The sequence below is a fragment of the Bubalus kerabau genome, chromosome 11 (assembly GCF_029407905.1).
Source record: "Bubalus kerabau isolate K-KA32 ecotype Philippines breed swamp buffalo chromosome 11, PCC_UOA_SB_1v2, whole genome shotgun sequence".
Lineage (NCBI taxonomy): Eukaryota > Metazoa > Chordata > Mammalia > Artiodactyla > Bovidae > Bubalus > Bubalus kerabau.
The window spans coordinates 76,400,242-76,417,184 of NC_073634.1; the positions used below are offsets into that span (position 1 = coordinate 76,400,242).

A 16,943-nucleotide genomic window follows, 5' to 3' on the forward strand; every position below is an offset into this window, starting at 1 on the left:
TTTTTTAAGAAGATAAACAAAATACGCAAACCTTTAGCTAGACTAACCAAGAAAAAAGAAAGAGGACTCAAATAAAGTTATAAATGAAAGAGGAGACATTACAACTGATACTACAGAAATATAATGAATCATAAGAGACAACTATGAATAATTCATCAATCCTGAGTATCACTGGAAGGACTGATGCTGAAGCTAAAGCTCCAATACTTTGGCCACCTGATGCAAAGAGCCGACTCATTAGAAAAGACCCTGATGCTGGGGAAGACTGAAGGCAGGAGGAGAAGGGGACGACAGGGGACAAGAAGGTTGGATGGCAACACCTACTCAATGGACATGAGTTTGAGCAAGCTCCAGTAGATGGTGAAGGACAGGGAAGCCTGGTGTGCTGCAGTTCATGGGGATGCAAAGAGTCAGACACTACTGAGTGACTGAACAACATGAATAATTATATGCCAACATTTTGGACATCCTAGAAGAAATGAATAAATTCCTAGAAACAGATAGCCTACCAAGACTGAATCATGAAGAGAGAGAAATCTGAATAGACTTACTACTATTGCTATTGCTAAGTCACTTCAGTCGTGTCCGACTCAGTACAACCCCATAGACGGAAGCCCAACAGGCTTCCCTGTCCCTGGGATTCTCCAGGCAAGAACACTGGAGTGGGTTGCCATTTCCTTCTCCAATGCATGAAAGTGAAAAGTGAAAGGGAAGTCGCTCAGTCGTGTACAACCCTCAGCGACCCCATGGACTGCAGCCTTTTAGGCTCCTCCATCCATGGGATTTTCTGGGCAAGGGTACTGGAGTGGGGTGCCATTGCCTTCTCCGAGACTTACTACTAGTAAGGAGATTGAATCAGTAGTCAAAAACCTCCCAACAAAGAAATGTCCAGGACCAGATGCCTTCATGGTGAATTCTACCAAACATTTAAGGAAGAATTAATACCAAGCCTTCTCAAGCTTTTACAGCAAATGGAAGAGGAGGGAACTCTTCCAAAATCATTATATGAGGCCAACCTAAACCAGACAAGGACACTACAACAAAAGAAAATTAGAGACCAGTATCTCTGAGGAACACCCATGCAAAAATCCTCAACAACATATTAGTAAACTAATTCCATGGTATATTACAAGTATCATATACCATGATCAAGTGGGATTTATTCTAGGGATGCAAGCGTGGTTCAATATCCACAAATCAATGTTATACTACAACACATTTAACAAAACGAAGGATAAAAACATATGATCATTTGAACAGGTACAGAAAAAGCACTGGACAAAATTCAACATCCTTTTTAAGATAAAAATTGTCAATAAACTGGTATAGAGGGAATGTACCCCAACATAATAAAGGCCATATTTGACAAGCCCACAGCTATCATTCTCAATGGAGAAAAGTTGAATGCTTTTCTTCTAATAGGAACAAGACAAGGATGCCACTCTTGGCATTTTTATTCAACATGGTATTGAAGTCCTAGCCAGAGAAATTAGGAAGAAAAAGACATGAAGACATCTAAATTAGAAAGGCAGAGACAAAACAGTCACTATTTGCAGATGACAGGATTTTATATATATTAATTGAAAATCCTAAAGACTCCACCAAAAACTATTAAAACAAATAAACAAATTCAGTAAAGTTGCAGGGTACAAAATCAATACAAACATCTGTTGCATTAATTTTTTTTTTTTTGCCACACCATGTGGCTTGTGGGATATTAGCTCCCCAACCAGGGATCGAACCCAGGTCCATGGCAGTGAAAGCCCACATCCCAACCATAGGACCACCAGGGAATCTCCCTGTTGTATTTTAATACACTAACAACAAACTATCAGAAAGAGAAATTAAGAAAACAATCCCATTGACCATAGCATCAAAAAGAATGAAATACTTAGGAATAAATTTAACCGAGGTGAAAGATCTATACCCTGTAAGACATTGATGAAAGAACCTGAAGAAAACACAAATAAAAGGAGATATTCTATGCTTACGGTTGGAAGGATTAATGCTGTTAAAATGTCCATACTGCACATAGTGATCTACAAAGTCTATATAATCTGTATCAAAATTTCAATGGCATTTTTCACAGAAATAGAAAAAAAAAATCTTAAAATTTGGGCTAGATGGCAAATCCCAGTCAACAACTGGGAATGGAGATAGGCTTCTTGAACTGACCTAGGCTTTAGAGTGACATGGTACATACCTAGAGTGTTACAGAGAGTGTTATGAGTTATTAAAGGAATTTGTGATAATATATTTCTTACCAGTTGCTGCTATGGGGTTGTTTGCTCAATGACTGAAGCAGAAAAATAAGGAAGTATCTAGATGGCCTCTCATGCTCCCTATTAAGACTTTGTCTGCTAGTGTGTAACAGACTCCTTTTATTTCTTTTGGCTGTACCTCCCACCAACCAGGATTTTAATTCCCTGAACAGGGATCAGACTCATGATTGCTGCATTGGGAGCACTAAGTCTTTACCACTGTGTTACCTGGTAAATCCCTTGATCCCTTTTAAAAACTGAGGAAAGGTTATAAATCCTTTTCTCAGAAAATGCACAGCTAATACACACAAAATATTTTTCATAATTTCAGGGGGCCATATACTTCTGAAATCTATCCTGGACTCCAAGATAACGACTGTTCTCAGCTCTCTTTTCTCCCAAGAGTCAGCGCAACTCTCAGTCCTATTTTATTTTTAAAAAATATTTATGTTGCTGCACTACATCTTTAGTTGTGGCATGTGGGATCTAGTTCCCAACCAAGAATCGAACCCTGGTCTGCTGCATTGGGAGTGGAGTCTTAGCCAGTGGACCACAGTCCTATTTTAGAATATAGTAAGTTTCAGTTCAGTTCAGTCGCTCAGTCGTGTCCGACTCTTTGCGATCCCATGAATCGCAGCACGCCAGGCCTCCCTGTCCATCACCTACTCCCGGAGTTCACCCAGACTCACATCCATCGAGTCAGTGATGCCATCCAGCCATCTCATCCTCTGTCGTCCCCTTCTCCTCCTGCCCCTAATCCCTCCCAGCATCAGAGTCTTTTCCAATTTAGTAGATCAGAAGCAGGTTCTGGAAGCAGGTGGGTTTGGGAGATTACTAGGCATTACTACACATTCTATTTACTTGCAAAGTATACAGACATGAACAATGCGACGGAAGATGCCACATTCTGGATCTTTCAGGAGGTCGTTATGGTCACTACAAATAATGGTTTCTGACCACAGATACAGCTGAATCATTCAGCAAATATTTACTGGGCGCCTGATATGTACAGGCACTGAGCCAGGCAATGAGCTCACCAAGATAAAAAAGACACCATTTGTGTCCTTGATGAGACATTCACATGTAAAAGCATGAAGGTAGTTATTGGTGGCCTGAAAATAAAGGTTACCTAAGACTGAGAGGCATTCTGAGGTGACGGAAAGGACTCTGAGCTTGTGATTTGATTTTTGGCTTCACCACATTCTAGTGTGGCATCACTCAATCTCAGATTGCCTCATCTATCAAGTGCGGCAAATAAGTAGATGAGAACTGTGGCAAATCTTCAAAAAGATAACCTTTTAAAAAATTAACATGGACAAACAGAAAAGGCAAGTTACAGGCTTATCGAAAATGACAGCTGAGAGAGTCACCCCCAAAGGGAAGAGCCTAACTCTTCCCAGGCTCTACGGACACCGCCTCGCCCCGCACGCGGTCAGAAACCTCCCAATAAACCTTCCCGGACGGATCAAGTTCCGCTTCCGCAGGCAGGTTTTCGCTATAGGCGTGAGCGAAGGACGCCAGACGCAACGTAGCGTCGGCCCTCCCCATTGCGCATGCTCTGGAGGAGAGGCTGAGAACGGAAGGACGGGGGAGTGGCCAGACGCCGCGGCCGGCCGGCTCGCTCTCCCTGTGGCCCCGCGCGGGAGGCGGGGGCGCGCACACGCTCGTTCGCGCGGCCGGCTGCGTACAGTAGTGACGGCCGCGCGGGAGCGGTCACATGACCGTAGCGGCTGCCTGTACAGTAAGGACCCAATATGGCAGCGGCGGTAGCAGTGGTAACGGCAGCAGGAGGACCGGCCGCCCCATAGACCGCCCCCAGCGCACCACCCCCGTCGCTTCCTCTGCTCCGGTGCTCCTCCGGCCTGACTTCCCCTTTCTCCCACCTTTCCCGGCACAGCGGGAAGAACAGCGCAGAGCAGAGCAGGCAGGGAGGGCGGCCGGAGCCCGGACACGGGAGCCTCCCAGTCAGTTCAAGACCCGACATGAGGGAAAAGGGCCGTAGGAAGAAGGGCAGGACCTGGGCGGAGGCCGCCAAGACGGTAAGGCGGAGGGAGCGGACGGGAAGGCTGGGAGGATTTCGTTCCCTCGCCGCCCTCCCTCGGTCGCAGGGGAAGGGAGGTCAGTGGCACTGCGACCCGGCTAAGGGGGGCACAAAACCGCGCGGCGAGGGCGGCGGTTTGTGTCGGGCTTGTGGTCCCTGTGGGAATGGAGGCGCCTAGCGGAAGAGGGTCGCCGCGGGGCTGTGGCTTCTCCCCGCGTCTGCGGTGGTTCCTCTATGGTGTTTTGAAGCTGCCTGTCGGAGTCACTGCGCTCTCACCCCCACTCTGTGGTAGCCCCTGCCCCAGCATGGGGAAGTCTGTTGTGCTTGCACAGTAACCGGTTCTTCTCCCTTGTGCGGCTAAGGAGCCCCCATTGGATGCGGATAGGAGAAGGCTTGTGCATGCACCCAGCCCCAGAAAGAAGAGGGGAGCGGTGGAACTGGGTAGAATTGACCCGCTGTAGCAGGCACACCGCTCGGCTCCGGGGCCCCTGCTTGTCTGGGCTCCTGGATCCGGCCGGAGGTCACGAGGCTCTTGTTTTATGTTTGCTGTTGGAGCCGAAAGTGCAGGAGGTGTTTAGAAACGAAGTAACAGGTGGGACTTGTAGAATTTTTTTTTTTTTTTCCTGTTTCCGTAGAGACCTAGTCTGAACAAGGCAGCAATGCATGGTGGGACCTGTAGTTTTACCCGGCCTTGATTTTTCCGTAGCTAAAGTGGTGATGGCCTCACGAAGTTGTGATTAGTGGATAAAACCATCCTTTTTTTCCTTCTAAATTTATCTTAACGAAATTTAGAGGTAGGTTTAAAAAACAGAGTGTTGAGGATGAGTGAGAACTTTTATGTTTTTTTATGAAAAAGTTAAAAGCGTCCATGTATATATATTTAGAAATGAAAGGTTTGGAGAAAGTCAGGTTCATTCCATCTTCTGAGGGTGCAGCAGAAAAGTAATAGGACGTGAGACAGCAGCGTTTTAGTGTTGGGAGGCGAGAAGGATGGAAGCATTTTTAATGGTGAATCATGACAATAATACTTGTACAACCTGGAGAGCCCCTCTGAATGAAGCCCCTCTTTATGGTGTGTTGTATGTTTTATTTTTTAAAGGGGAGTTTTCTGAAGTAGCAAATGTTCACTGTGGGAAAGTTAGGGAAATTATAGTATTTTAGTATAAAGAAGGAAATAAGGCATGCATTTAACCAAGCTCTGTTAACATTTGATATATTACCGCCCCGTCTTTTTTATTTCCCCAAATCTGGGTATTTTTGTTTATTCATTCTTGCACATTTGCTTTGTAAATCTTGTGCATTTGTTTTGTAAATGGTATGTTTTAGAGGATTCGTGAATCTTAAACTTGTTTGTCTGGTTTTGTAGGAAATGTGTAAAAGTTAGTGAATAAATAAAAGCACATTTTATTTGTTGAGTGCTTTCATTTACAGTGTACCTTCATAACTGTAATTGCTGGTCATTTCCCTCCAAAGAAAAAACTCTAGAAATAATTTTGTTGGGTGGTGGGGAAATTCCTCCTTCACAAAAGGAGTGAAGGAGGAATTGTTCTACTTGATCAACACTACCTCAAGACCTCTTTTAAAGAAGGATAGTAAATTTTATTCATAAGTAACCAGATCCCAATCTTCATTGTGTTAATTAATTTTAAGTCTCTAGAATTTCATGAGTACTTTATGAATTATCTCTTTGGATAAAATAGTCTAATCTTTGGGAGATTGTGACAGGAAAAATTTGCATCTACAGTCTATTTTCCTATAGTAAATGATTATGTTTGCTCATTTATAACAAACATTTCAAGCCTTAGCTAGTTATGTGCAAGTAATATTTAGAAGATGTAAAGACTAGAGCTAATCAGTAGATCTTTGAGTGAGTTCCTGAAGCGATTGGTGTATTAGTGGTTTGGTATTTTTATTTGATTCTGGCAAATATATAAGAGCTCAGACTAAATAAAAATGAATTTTAGAAAGAGAATGGTGACACTAAAACTTCTTTTTTCTAGTAGCCAAAATCTAGAAAACACTCTACTCTTTTTTATCATCTATAAAAGTATTTAAACCTCAGTGGTCAAAGGTTTCTGTTTACAGGAGAAATAGGTAGAAGTAAATGTGAGAAGAATAAACAAAAGTAAATCTTTAATATTTTCAGATGCAGAATAATGAGATCAGAAAGTTAGTGGTTTGACAGAGATAACTTTGACCTAAATTAGGAAACTGTATATTTTATAAGATTAAGAGAACCAGGAGAAGCAAGTCTTAAACTTACCTCATAGGCATTAAGGCCAAATGTTCTATGAACAGTTTCAGAAAGGATATATTAAAATTATTCATTGAGTATAGGCAATGTCTACTTCATATTTTATTGTGTTCTTGGTACCTACATTGTAGAGCTATCCTGTTTTAGAGAACGTTATTAAAATGGGGTTGTGTTCCTGACCAATAATAGAGCAATAGATAAAATTATTCACATATATATGTATTTATATCACATATATTTGTGATTTGGGGTTTTGTGTGTATGTGAGAGAGCTACACAAATTGATACAGGATTGCTTTGAACAACCTGAAAAGGGAAAAATAATATGATTCATAATTATTATATAATTATGAGATTATGCCAAAGTCTGATTAAATGTAGAGAATAGACGAGTTCCAATAACTGAAGACATCCCACAGAGAAATAATGAAATTAAGATTCAGTTGAACTTGAATGCTCATTCACAACACTGGATTGTGTCCCTACTGATCTTATATTTGTCTCATAAATACACTAGTTATAAAAAGCATTATTCAAGTATTTAGTTAACACTATTACATTTTAAATTTATTTATTTATTGGCTGCACCCTGTGGCTTGCAGGATCTCAGTTCCCCTACCGGGGACTGAACCTAGGCCATGGCAGAACCCAGGCCATGGCAAGACTGGAATACTAACCCCTAGGCCACCAGGGAACTCCCATTACGTGTAACAGTGATAGTGGTGATGATGTGATTTGGATAAGAGACCTGCAGTATAGTATTTGGTGCAATTAAAACAGAAAAATTTGTAGTAAGCCAGAGATACTGAGAATCATTACATTGACTTTAGAACTGTGTTCGAAGTTCCGCTCGTTTTTTTTTTTTTTTTTTTAAGCAAAACAAAGCATTGTATCATGTACACATTAGGTGACATCCCTGAGGAATTTAGCTGTTTTTACAAAATAGAACTTTCAAAAGAGTATAATTTTGGTGATACTTTTTTTTTTTTGACGTTTTCCCTTGTCACCCACCACAACTGGGGACACATCAAAAAGGAAAAATGTCTTTTTTGGACAAATTTGTTGTGATTGTAGGTGAAAGAGAGCAGCAGACCTTAGAGACTGCATTAGGTTATCTTTGAGGAGTGAAGTGGTCAGAGTGTAAGTGAAGGATGGGTGTTAGAGGTGAGGAGAATAGCAGGCGAGTGTAGATCTTTAGCATGTGATGTCTAGACAGAAGAAAAATTTTTTTTTTTTGTATCTAGACTTCACTTAGTGGTTAATACTGTTTGGAAAGTACATAGGTTTTAAAATTTATGTTATTTACCTAAAGTCATTTGGACTTCCCTGGTGGCTCAGTGGTAAAGAATCTGCCTGCAGTACAGGAGCCACAGGTTCTAGCCCTGGGGTGGGAAGATCCCCTGGAGGAGGTCATGGCAACACACGCCAGTATTCTTGCCTGGAGAATCCCCATGGACAGAAGAGCCTGGTGGGCTACAGTCCATAGGGTTGCAAAGAGTCAGATACGACTGAAGCGACTTACCACACTCGCCTAAAGTTACTTAACTTTAGGGAATAGAGTGGAAGAAAATTTGTATTAAAGGAATAACTCTCATAAGCTAATTACCTTTCTGTAGGAAGTATTGAAAATAGAAAAGAATTACTTAAAAGTAAAATGATAAAGTACATGTAATGATTAGGAAGAAAAAAGTCTTAAAATATACTTTAGAAAAAAACAGATTTATTAACTTAAAAAGTTTCAGTTCTCTTAATCTTGACCATAAGTAAGTATCTTCTGCTAGGAGTATGGCCAGGCCTGGGGATATCTCCTTGGACCTGTATTGGTTGGCCAGAGTCTTTTTATGTCTATGTTTGTCTTATGTTTGTACTTGTAAATATTAGAACCTCCAGGAGAGTGTGCATCTTGGAAAACCATATTAAAGAAATATATTGTTTTTGTAATATTGTTTTATAGAAGGTAAAACTGGACAAAATCTTCCTGGAATATGTTAAAAATAGAATGAGACAGATTGTGAAGAGCATGGGTGAAAAACTGAGAAACTGCTCTAACCCATACTTTTCAAAACTAACCAGTTTTTTTTGAGGTATAATTGACATAAAATTATAAGATATTAGATACGTTTATGAGATTTCCATCTGCAGGTCTGTTTGTGCTAGGGCATTCTTTGCTTGAGAGATCTTCATTTTTGCCTTAATACCGAAGTAAAGTTCCCTTGTATTTTGCCCTTATATTTTGTATTATTATTTTCAGTTCATCCTTCCTTCTGTCCTCTTCTCATGTTCCTGTCTTGAAAGGCCACAAACAAACTAAGGAAAAAGGAAGGAAAAAAATCTTTTTTGAACATATAAGTTAAAAATTTCTGTGGAAAGTGCTGCTGCTGCATCTCCTAGAATTATGACAGGAGCTGAGAAAATGATGTCAAATTTGCAGAAGTCCTTACTCTTTCCTCATCCACAAAATCTATCTACTTTTAAAAGGCTGTGCAATTTTGCTGTCAGTGAAAGGGCATTATGTTTTCACTACAAAAGCTATCTGGAAGGAGGCCAGTTGTGTGGAAGATAGAACTACAGGAACCTGATAAGTAAGGTTTGTCGGCTGTCTTTATCCTTTTTATTAATACATGCATGCATACTAAGTCGCTACAGTCATGTCCTACTCTTTGTGACCCTATGGACTGTAGCCCGCCAGACTCCTCTGTCCATGGGATTCCCCGGGCAAGAATACTGGAGTGCATTGCCATGCCCTCCTTCAGGGGTTCTTCCTGACCCAGGGATCTAAGCTGCATCTTTTATGAGTCCTGCATTGGCAGGCGGGTGCTTTACCATTAGGGCCACCTGGGAAGCCAGAAGACTTGGAATGCTCCACTAGTTCTGTTTTCTTTCTTTCCATATCTCATAGAGGCCATCCTCATAGTTTATAGTGTTGTAGTATTGCGCGATTTAGTACTTTTAGTACAGTTTGATTTATCGTGTTTTTAAAAGGTTTTTGAGCATACTTAATTTTAGAATTCTTTAGATATGACTTAACAATAGTGTTAGTTTTCTATTACAGTTATATAGGTTCTTTTAAAAAATAACTCATTCATTCATTCATTTATATTTGGTTGTGTGGAGGGCCTTTTCCTTGCTGCCTGTAGGCTTTCTCAGGTTGCGGAGAGCAGGAGCTACTCTTTGTTCGGTGGTTTTTCTCCTTGCGGAGCACAGGCTCCAGACACACGGGCTTCAGTAGTCTCAGCACATGGGCGCATTAGTTTCGGCTCTCCTGCTCTAAAGTGTGGGCTCAGTAGTTGTGGCGCATAGGCTTAGTTGCTCCTCGGCATGTGGAATTTTCTTGCATCAAGGATTGAACCCATGTCCCCTGCATTGGCAGGCGAATTCTTACCCACTGTATCACCAGGAAGTCCTAGACTCATTATTTTTAAAAAAGTAGAACGGCAGTATGTAGAGAGTCTTGGATGAGTCACTATACTGAAAATAGGAATTAAGTACATATGCAAATATTGAAAATAATTTAGTTACCAAACTGAAATTAATGTGCTTAGTCACTCAGTTGTGTCTGACTCTTTGCGACCCCATGAATGTAGCCCTCTAGGCTCCTCTGTCCATGGAGATTCTTCAGGCAAGAATACTGAAATGGGTTGCCACACCCTGCTGGATCTGTAGTCTTTGCCATTTTGGTACATTAACAGGGCATTTCTTTAGTTGTTTTGTTCAGTAGAACTTGATGGAAATGGTCTGTATCTGTGCTGTCCAGTACACTAGCCACTAGTTACGTGTGGCCATTGAGCACTTCAAATGTGACTAGTGGGACTACGGAACTGAATTTTGAATTTTACTTAATTAAGCTTAAATACCTGTGTTTGTTTAGTTGCTGTTATAGAATAACTTCCTATGCTTGTTGACTTTCTGTGTATTTTTCAGTAAACTCTTTTTTTTTTTGCTTCCTGGTCTTTTTTATTCTAGTTTCTAAGAGTGCAGTGTAGATTAAGGAAACTGGCCCTTTGTGATACATGTCACAGATCTGTTTCCCAATTTTGGCTTTGACTGATTTATGCATTTTTTTTTCCTGCCCAGACATTTTTTTATGATAATATATTAATAAATAAATTTGCCAATCTTTACCTTTTGTGTTTTTCTAGGTTTTAAGTCCTATTAAGAAAAACATTCTCAAAAGATTATAAATGAGTGCTTTAAAAAAATGTTTAGCTGTTAAGGTGTGTATATTCCCCACATAAAATGCATATTTTGTTATGAACAAGTAGGAAGAAATTCAGTTCATATGTATCAGTAAGACTGTGCTTCTTGATGGCAGAGACTTTTCTTTTAAATGTTTCTACCTGCAGAAATGAGTGCTAAATCTTTGTTGTTGTTTTTCACCTTTTTTATTGGCGATAAGACACTGTTGTCATTTTAAAGAGAGCACAATTTGAGTAAAATTAGTCAACTATATAAAGTATTGTTTGCCAGGAAAACTGGTTCAGTACCTCTCGTTTGTGAAAGAAAGTTATTTCAAGACACATCACGGTATTTGCCTTCCAAGACCCTTTTGAATTACATTTGGATATTTCTGTGTTAATTTTACTTCTGACCTTGCTTGGCAAAACTAAAATTGGTTAATTGTAAAAACACATGTAGTGAGTCCTGAACATCAAGGGACACTGTAAACCTAATTAAGTACTGCATCTTCTTGGTAATTTGCTCTTTTAGTAAAAATTATGTTGTGAAACACTTTGTCATTTGGAAATTCTTTTGCTGCTGATGTTTAGCAGCAAACATCATTGATACTACATTTAGAATGGACTTTCAATAGCTTGGGGTGGCCCACATCATCTTGAATCTTTAACCCACTGATGTCTGAATTATTTAGTAGTTGGTTTAGCCATATTCAGTTTCAAATAAAGTGCTTAACGATGTTAGTGACTTATTCTAAAGAGTAACATAAAAATTTTAATGTATTGTTATTGATTTTATAGTTTCCTATATGATTTGAGTGGTTCTGGCAAATTTTGTAAGTTTAAATGGATGGCACCCACGAAATTGATATTTTTGAAAAGGTTTTCTCTTTTACATTGTGTTTGTGTGTGTGTGAGAGTGGTGGAGAGGGGAGAGAAGGAGAAAGATGTCAAAAAGATGGATTACAAGATAAAGATAATGAACACTTTTCATGTATATCATTAAACACCTATGAAAGATGTAAAGAGGAATATAGGCCTATATATACATATATATATATATATATTTTTTTTTTTTTTTTTTTGGCATCTCCCGAGCAATATGCAGGATCTTAGTTCCCCGACCAGAAATTGAACTCATATCCCCTGCATTGGGAGCCCAGGGTCTTAATCATTGGACCTCCGGGGAAGTCCCAAGACTATTTTTATTAGCAGCTTGGGAATAACCTTAACAATCTGGATCTGATTTTGGTTGTTTAATTTATTGAGCTTATCAGTGCTCAAACACTAGTGTGTATAAGAATCATCTGGGAAGCTTATTATAATGTAGATGATTATTCAGTAGGTCTGCAGTGTAGTCAGAGATTCTGCATTTGCAGTAAGTTCACAGGTGATGCTGGTGCTTTGGTATAAGGACCACATTGGGAGTTGTAGGGACTTTAGACTAACTGTTCCTCAATTTCCCCCAACTTTAAGATAGAGATAATAGAATTTACCCTTTGGAGCATCAGATGATTAGGCTGCTGCTGCTGCTGCTAAGTCGCTTCAGTCGTGTCCGACTCTTCACAACCCCATGGACTGCAGCCCACCAGGCTGCTCTGTCCATGGGATTTTCCAAGAGTACTGGAGTGGGGTGCCATTGCCTTCTCCGATGATTAGGCTAGAACATGTGAAAAATTCTTTGACGATACATGGTATGTTGTTGACTTTCCTGGTGGCTCAGTGGTAGAGAACCCATCTGTTAATGGAGGAGATGCAGGTTCGCTCCCTGGGTTGGGAAGCTGGAGAAGGAAATGGCAACCTACTCCTGTATTCTTGTTTGGGAAACGTACTCCTGTATTCTTGTTTGGGAAATCCCATGGACAGAGGAGCCTAGCCAGGTAGTCCAAGGGGTTGCAAGTGTTGTAAGCATGGTTTGTTAATGTTACTGAAAAATTAATAAATGTAGATCATCTTATGTTTCTGAATGAGAAAACTGAATATTGTACAGATGTTATTTCTTATCAGGTGTAGAGGTTTGAAACAGTTCTAATGAAAAGCTTTCTAGTCTCAGGGACCCCATTTGCCACTTGTTTCCCAAGGTCAGTGTGGAATGAATGACAGAGACCTGAATAAGCTGTAGACAAGTTTGGGAACGCAGTGGAAGCTCCATATCGTGCTTTAGGAGATTGTGTGCCAGATCCCACTCTCTTGACTTAGACTTTGTGAACTGCTGTGGAGAAAGCACGTAGCAAGGAATGGCAGGCAGCCTGAAGTTTCTGAGTGACTCCTGGCAAAAAGTCAGCAATAAAACAGTAAGGGACTGAAACCTGCCAACAAGTAAGGTTCATGGTAAGCCTGGAAAAGAATCCCAAGCCTCAGATAAGTTCACAGTCCCAGCTGTCACTTCTGTTTCAGCTCTGTGAGACCCTCAGCAGAAGACCCTCTTAAGCCATGGCCAGAATCCTGGCACAGAACTATGAGATAACTTGGTATTGGGTTCACCTAAGTTTCATCATAAACCATAATCATACCATAAATTTGAGTTGTTGGGGCTGTATAATAGCAAACTTAAAAGTAATATTAAAATCTAGTGGAGGAAGGAACATGGAAAGGTTGGTCTCAGAGAGGGTTTGGCCTGGATATTCAGGGGTGAATATGGATAAGGGTATTCCAGGCAGAAGGAAGGCTGAAAAAATGCAGCGTATGTTTTATGCATGCTGATTTACCTTTGAGTCTTACGAAGTATAGTAAAAGATAAGGCCAGAAAAGACAATCTAGGATCCAAATGTGGAGAGTTGTAGAAGTTGAACTGACAGATATTTTTATTTTAGTTGTAATGTTTTTCTGCAGGTGACAACATCATTGTCTGTGTTTGGGGCCATTTGTGGGGTGTATTGTAGAGAGCTGAAAAGTCTAGCTACAGAGAGGTTATCAGGGTTAGAGTAGGGCTCTTGAATTAAAAGGATGCTTAGGGGTATACATTTTTTCCCCCCATCATTCAATGTTTCTTATTTTATACCCATTCCTTGTACACCTCTCATGCTTACAGGTCTCCAACAGAAGCCTATGCTTAAGATCTGCCAGTCTCCTGAAATCTTCACCTAATAGGAGGTTCTGGCATGTTTTTCAACACAACTGAATTGTATGATTCTTGAGAGGGAAAAAAGAAAGCAAACTCTTTCCCCACTTCATTCTAGCTCATGTTGATTTTTCTTTTCTCTGAATTCTTATGCCACTGTTCTTCCTGTTCCACTCCTCTGTGCCGCAGGTCTTCTGGGTTGTTGAGGTGGTAGAATCAATCAGGAGTCTGTGTTGCACAACTCCAGGGGGAGCCATTCATATTCACATATTGTATTTTATGTGAATATTGCTTTCTAGAGTTGTGTATCACAGTGACTCTGGGTTCCATGATGCTTTTTGTGAAAACATCATTAAACATTAATTTATTTGGACTTCCCTGGTGGTGCAGTGGATAGGAGTCTGCCTGCCAATGCAGGGGACATGGGTTTGATCCCTGGCCCGGGAAGATTCCACATGCTGCGGAGCAGTTAAGCCTGGGTGCTGCACTACTGAGCCCACGCACCTGGAGCCAGTGCTCCTCAGCGAGAGAAGCCATGGCAAGGAGAAGCTCATGCACCGCAACTAAGAAAGCCCACGAGCAGCAGTGAAGACCCCGCGCAGCCAAAAATAAAAGAATTGAAAAAACACTGGGATATTTCAGTTCAGTACAGCCGCTCAGTTGTGTCCAACTGGTATATTTATTTCTGATCAAATTTAGAATATTTTTGCTAGGAGAAAAACAATTATAGGTTTGTGATAGAAAAGTCACACCTTGAGAACAGATGGGTAGGCAGCAAGAAGGGCAGCTTTTCCAGTCTTTTTAGTATTGGATTTGCTTCATATGTATTTCCCAAGTCTGTTTCCTGCAGACAGAGGTGGTAGCAAATGACAGAGGTTTGATGAACGTGTTTCCTGTTAGCTGTGTGGTTTTTTGTGAACACTTTACTTTTTAGACTTTTTAATATGGCGGATTACATTGATATTTCAAATTTTGAATTGGCCTTGCTCTCCTGGGGAAAGAAACCTTACTTGGTTGTGTATTATACTTTATATATATTGCTGGGTTTGTTGAGAACATTTATAGTTATGTTCATAAGGGATATTAATCTGTAGTTTTTTTGTGTTGTTTATGTCTGGCTTTGGTATCAGGATAGTGTTGACCTCATAAAAAAGGAAGTCTTCCTTCCTACTCTGTTTCCTGAGAGAGATTACAATTGATCTTCACTATTCGTGGATTCAATACAGTTAGTTGACTCTTGAACATCTTGGGTGTTAGGGATGCCAACCCTCTCTGTACAGTCGAAAATCTTCAAGTGACCTGTAGGCAGCCCTCCATATCTGTGGCTCCTCATCCATAGATTGAACCAGCCTTGAATTGTGTAATACTGTAGTTTTTACTGTTGAAAAAAATTCCTTGTATAGGTGGACCCATGCAGTTAAACCTGTATTGTTTGAGGGTCAGCTGTATTTGTGGATTTACCTGCTTGCTAAAATTTACTCCTCATCCCAAAATCAATACGTGGCACTTTGGTCTATTCATGGACATTGGCTGAGTGGCAAAACATTTGTCACCTGACGCTGAGATCTATGCTGAAGTCACACAAGGTGATGCTGTGCCTTCTTGTTACAGCTCTCATAGTGAAAAATGTGCCTTTTGGTGGTCTATTTAATGTCATGGTGTGCGCATTTTTGTGCTTTTTGTTAGGCTTTCACTATTTAAAGTGGCTCCCAAGTGTAGTACTGAAGTGCTGTCTAGCATTCATTCTTAAATGCAAGGAAACTGTGCCTTATGGAGAAAATACCTGTGTTAGATAAGCTTTGTTTAGGTGTGAGTTACAGTCCTTTTGGCCATGAGTTCAAAGTCAGTGAGTCGGTAACATGTATTAAATAAGATACCTCCAAACAGAAGCACGTAAAACAAGGTCACATTGACAAAAATATGACCAGAGGCTTGTAGGAACTTTGTATTTCACTTAGGAGCAGTGGATCAGTATTTGCTAATTTAACATTCATAGTGACTTTATAGAACATAACTATTGTGAATAATGAGAATGGACTGTGTATAGAACTGGTGTTATTTCTTCTTTAAATGTTTGATGGAATTAACCAGTGAAGCATTCTGGGGTCTAGAGATTTCCTTGGTGGGAGCATTTTAACTATGAATTCAATTTCTAGTGTAATTATAGAACTATTCAGATTTCTTGTGTAAGTTTTAGTAGTTTGCAGTTTTCCAGGAATTGGTCCATTTCATTTAAGTTGTTGAGTTTATGTCTGTAGAGTTGTTGGTAGTGTTCTCTTATTGTTTGCAGTCTGTAGTAATATATCCCCTCTTTCTTCTTGATACTGGTTATTTGTCTTTTCCCTTTTGTTTTTTTTGGCTAGAGATTTATCAAGTTTTAAAAATCAATTGAAAGAACCAGCTTTTGGTTTCATTAATCTTTCTCTTTTTGTTTTCTGTCTCACTGATATTCATTATCTTTATTATTAGTAGTAGTCATTTTTCATACTCCCCCCACCCCGTCCCCTGCCCCACTAGCCTCTGGTAACCACTAATCCTTCTGTGTCTTGGGTTTGCCTGTTCTGGAGAGTCCATACACATGGAGTCCTACAACATGTGGCCTTTTGTGTTTCATTTTTTTCACTTTCGCATAATGTTTTCAAAGTTCATCCATATTATAGTGTGTATCCTTTTTTGTGGCTGAATAAATTCCCTCATGGCTATACCACCTTTTATTTATCTGTTTATCAGTTGATGGATATTTGGATTGTTTATACTTTTGGCTATTATGAATAATGCTGCAGTGAATATTTTGTGTACAACTTTCTGTGTCAACAAATGTTTAATTCTTTCTGGTATGTAGGAGGGGAATTGCTAGGCCATATGTTAACTCTGTGTTTAACTTTTTGAGGAATTGAATTATTTGTCCTTTTGTTGATTTCTAAGAATTCTTCATATACTGCATCAGTTCAGTTGCTCAGTCGTGTCCAACTCTTCGCGACCCCATGGACTGCAGCATGCCAGACTTCCCTGTCCTTCACTATCTCCCAGAGCTTGCTCAAACTCATGTCCATTGAGTGTCAGTGATGCCATCCAACCATCTCATCCTTTGTTGTCCCCTTCTCCTCCTGCCTTCAGTCTTTCCCAGCATCAGATGTCTTTCCTGTGAGTTGGC

At 40.2% G+C, this 16,943-nt stretch overlaps 1 protein-coding gene across 1 annotated transcript in view; it reads left to right on the forward strand.

Moving 5' to 3' along the window:
• The first annotated feature begins 3,842 nt into the window (after window positions 1-3,842).
• Window positions 3,843-16,943, forward strand: part of ASXL2 (ASXL transcriptional regulator 2) — a 113,718-nt gene continuing 100,617 nt past the window's right edge. The window contains exon 1 of the mRNA XM_055540741.1: window positions 3,843-4,300. Within this exon, the coding sequence (XP_055396716.1) occupies window positions 4,244-4,300 (57 nt within the window). The 5' untranslated portion in view covers window positions 3,843-4,243. The remainder of the gene's footprint in view (window positions 4,301-16,943) is intronic.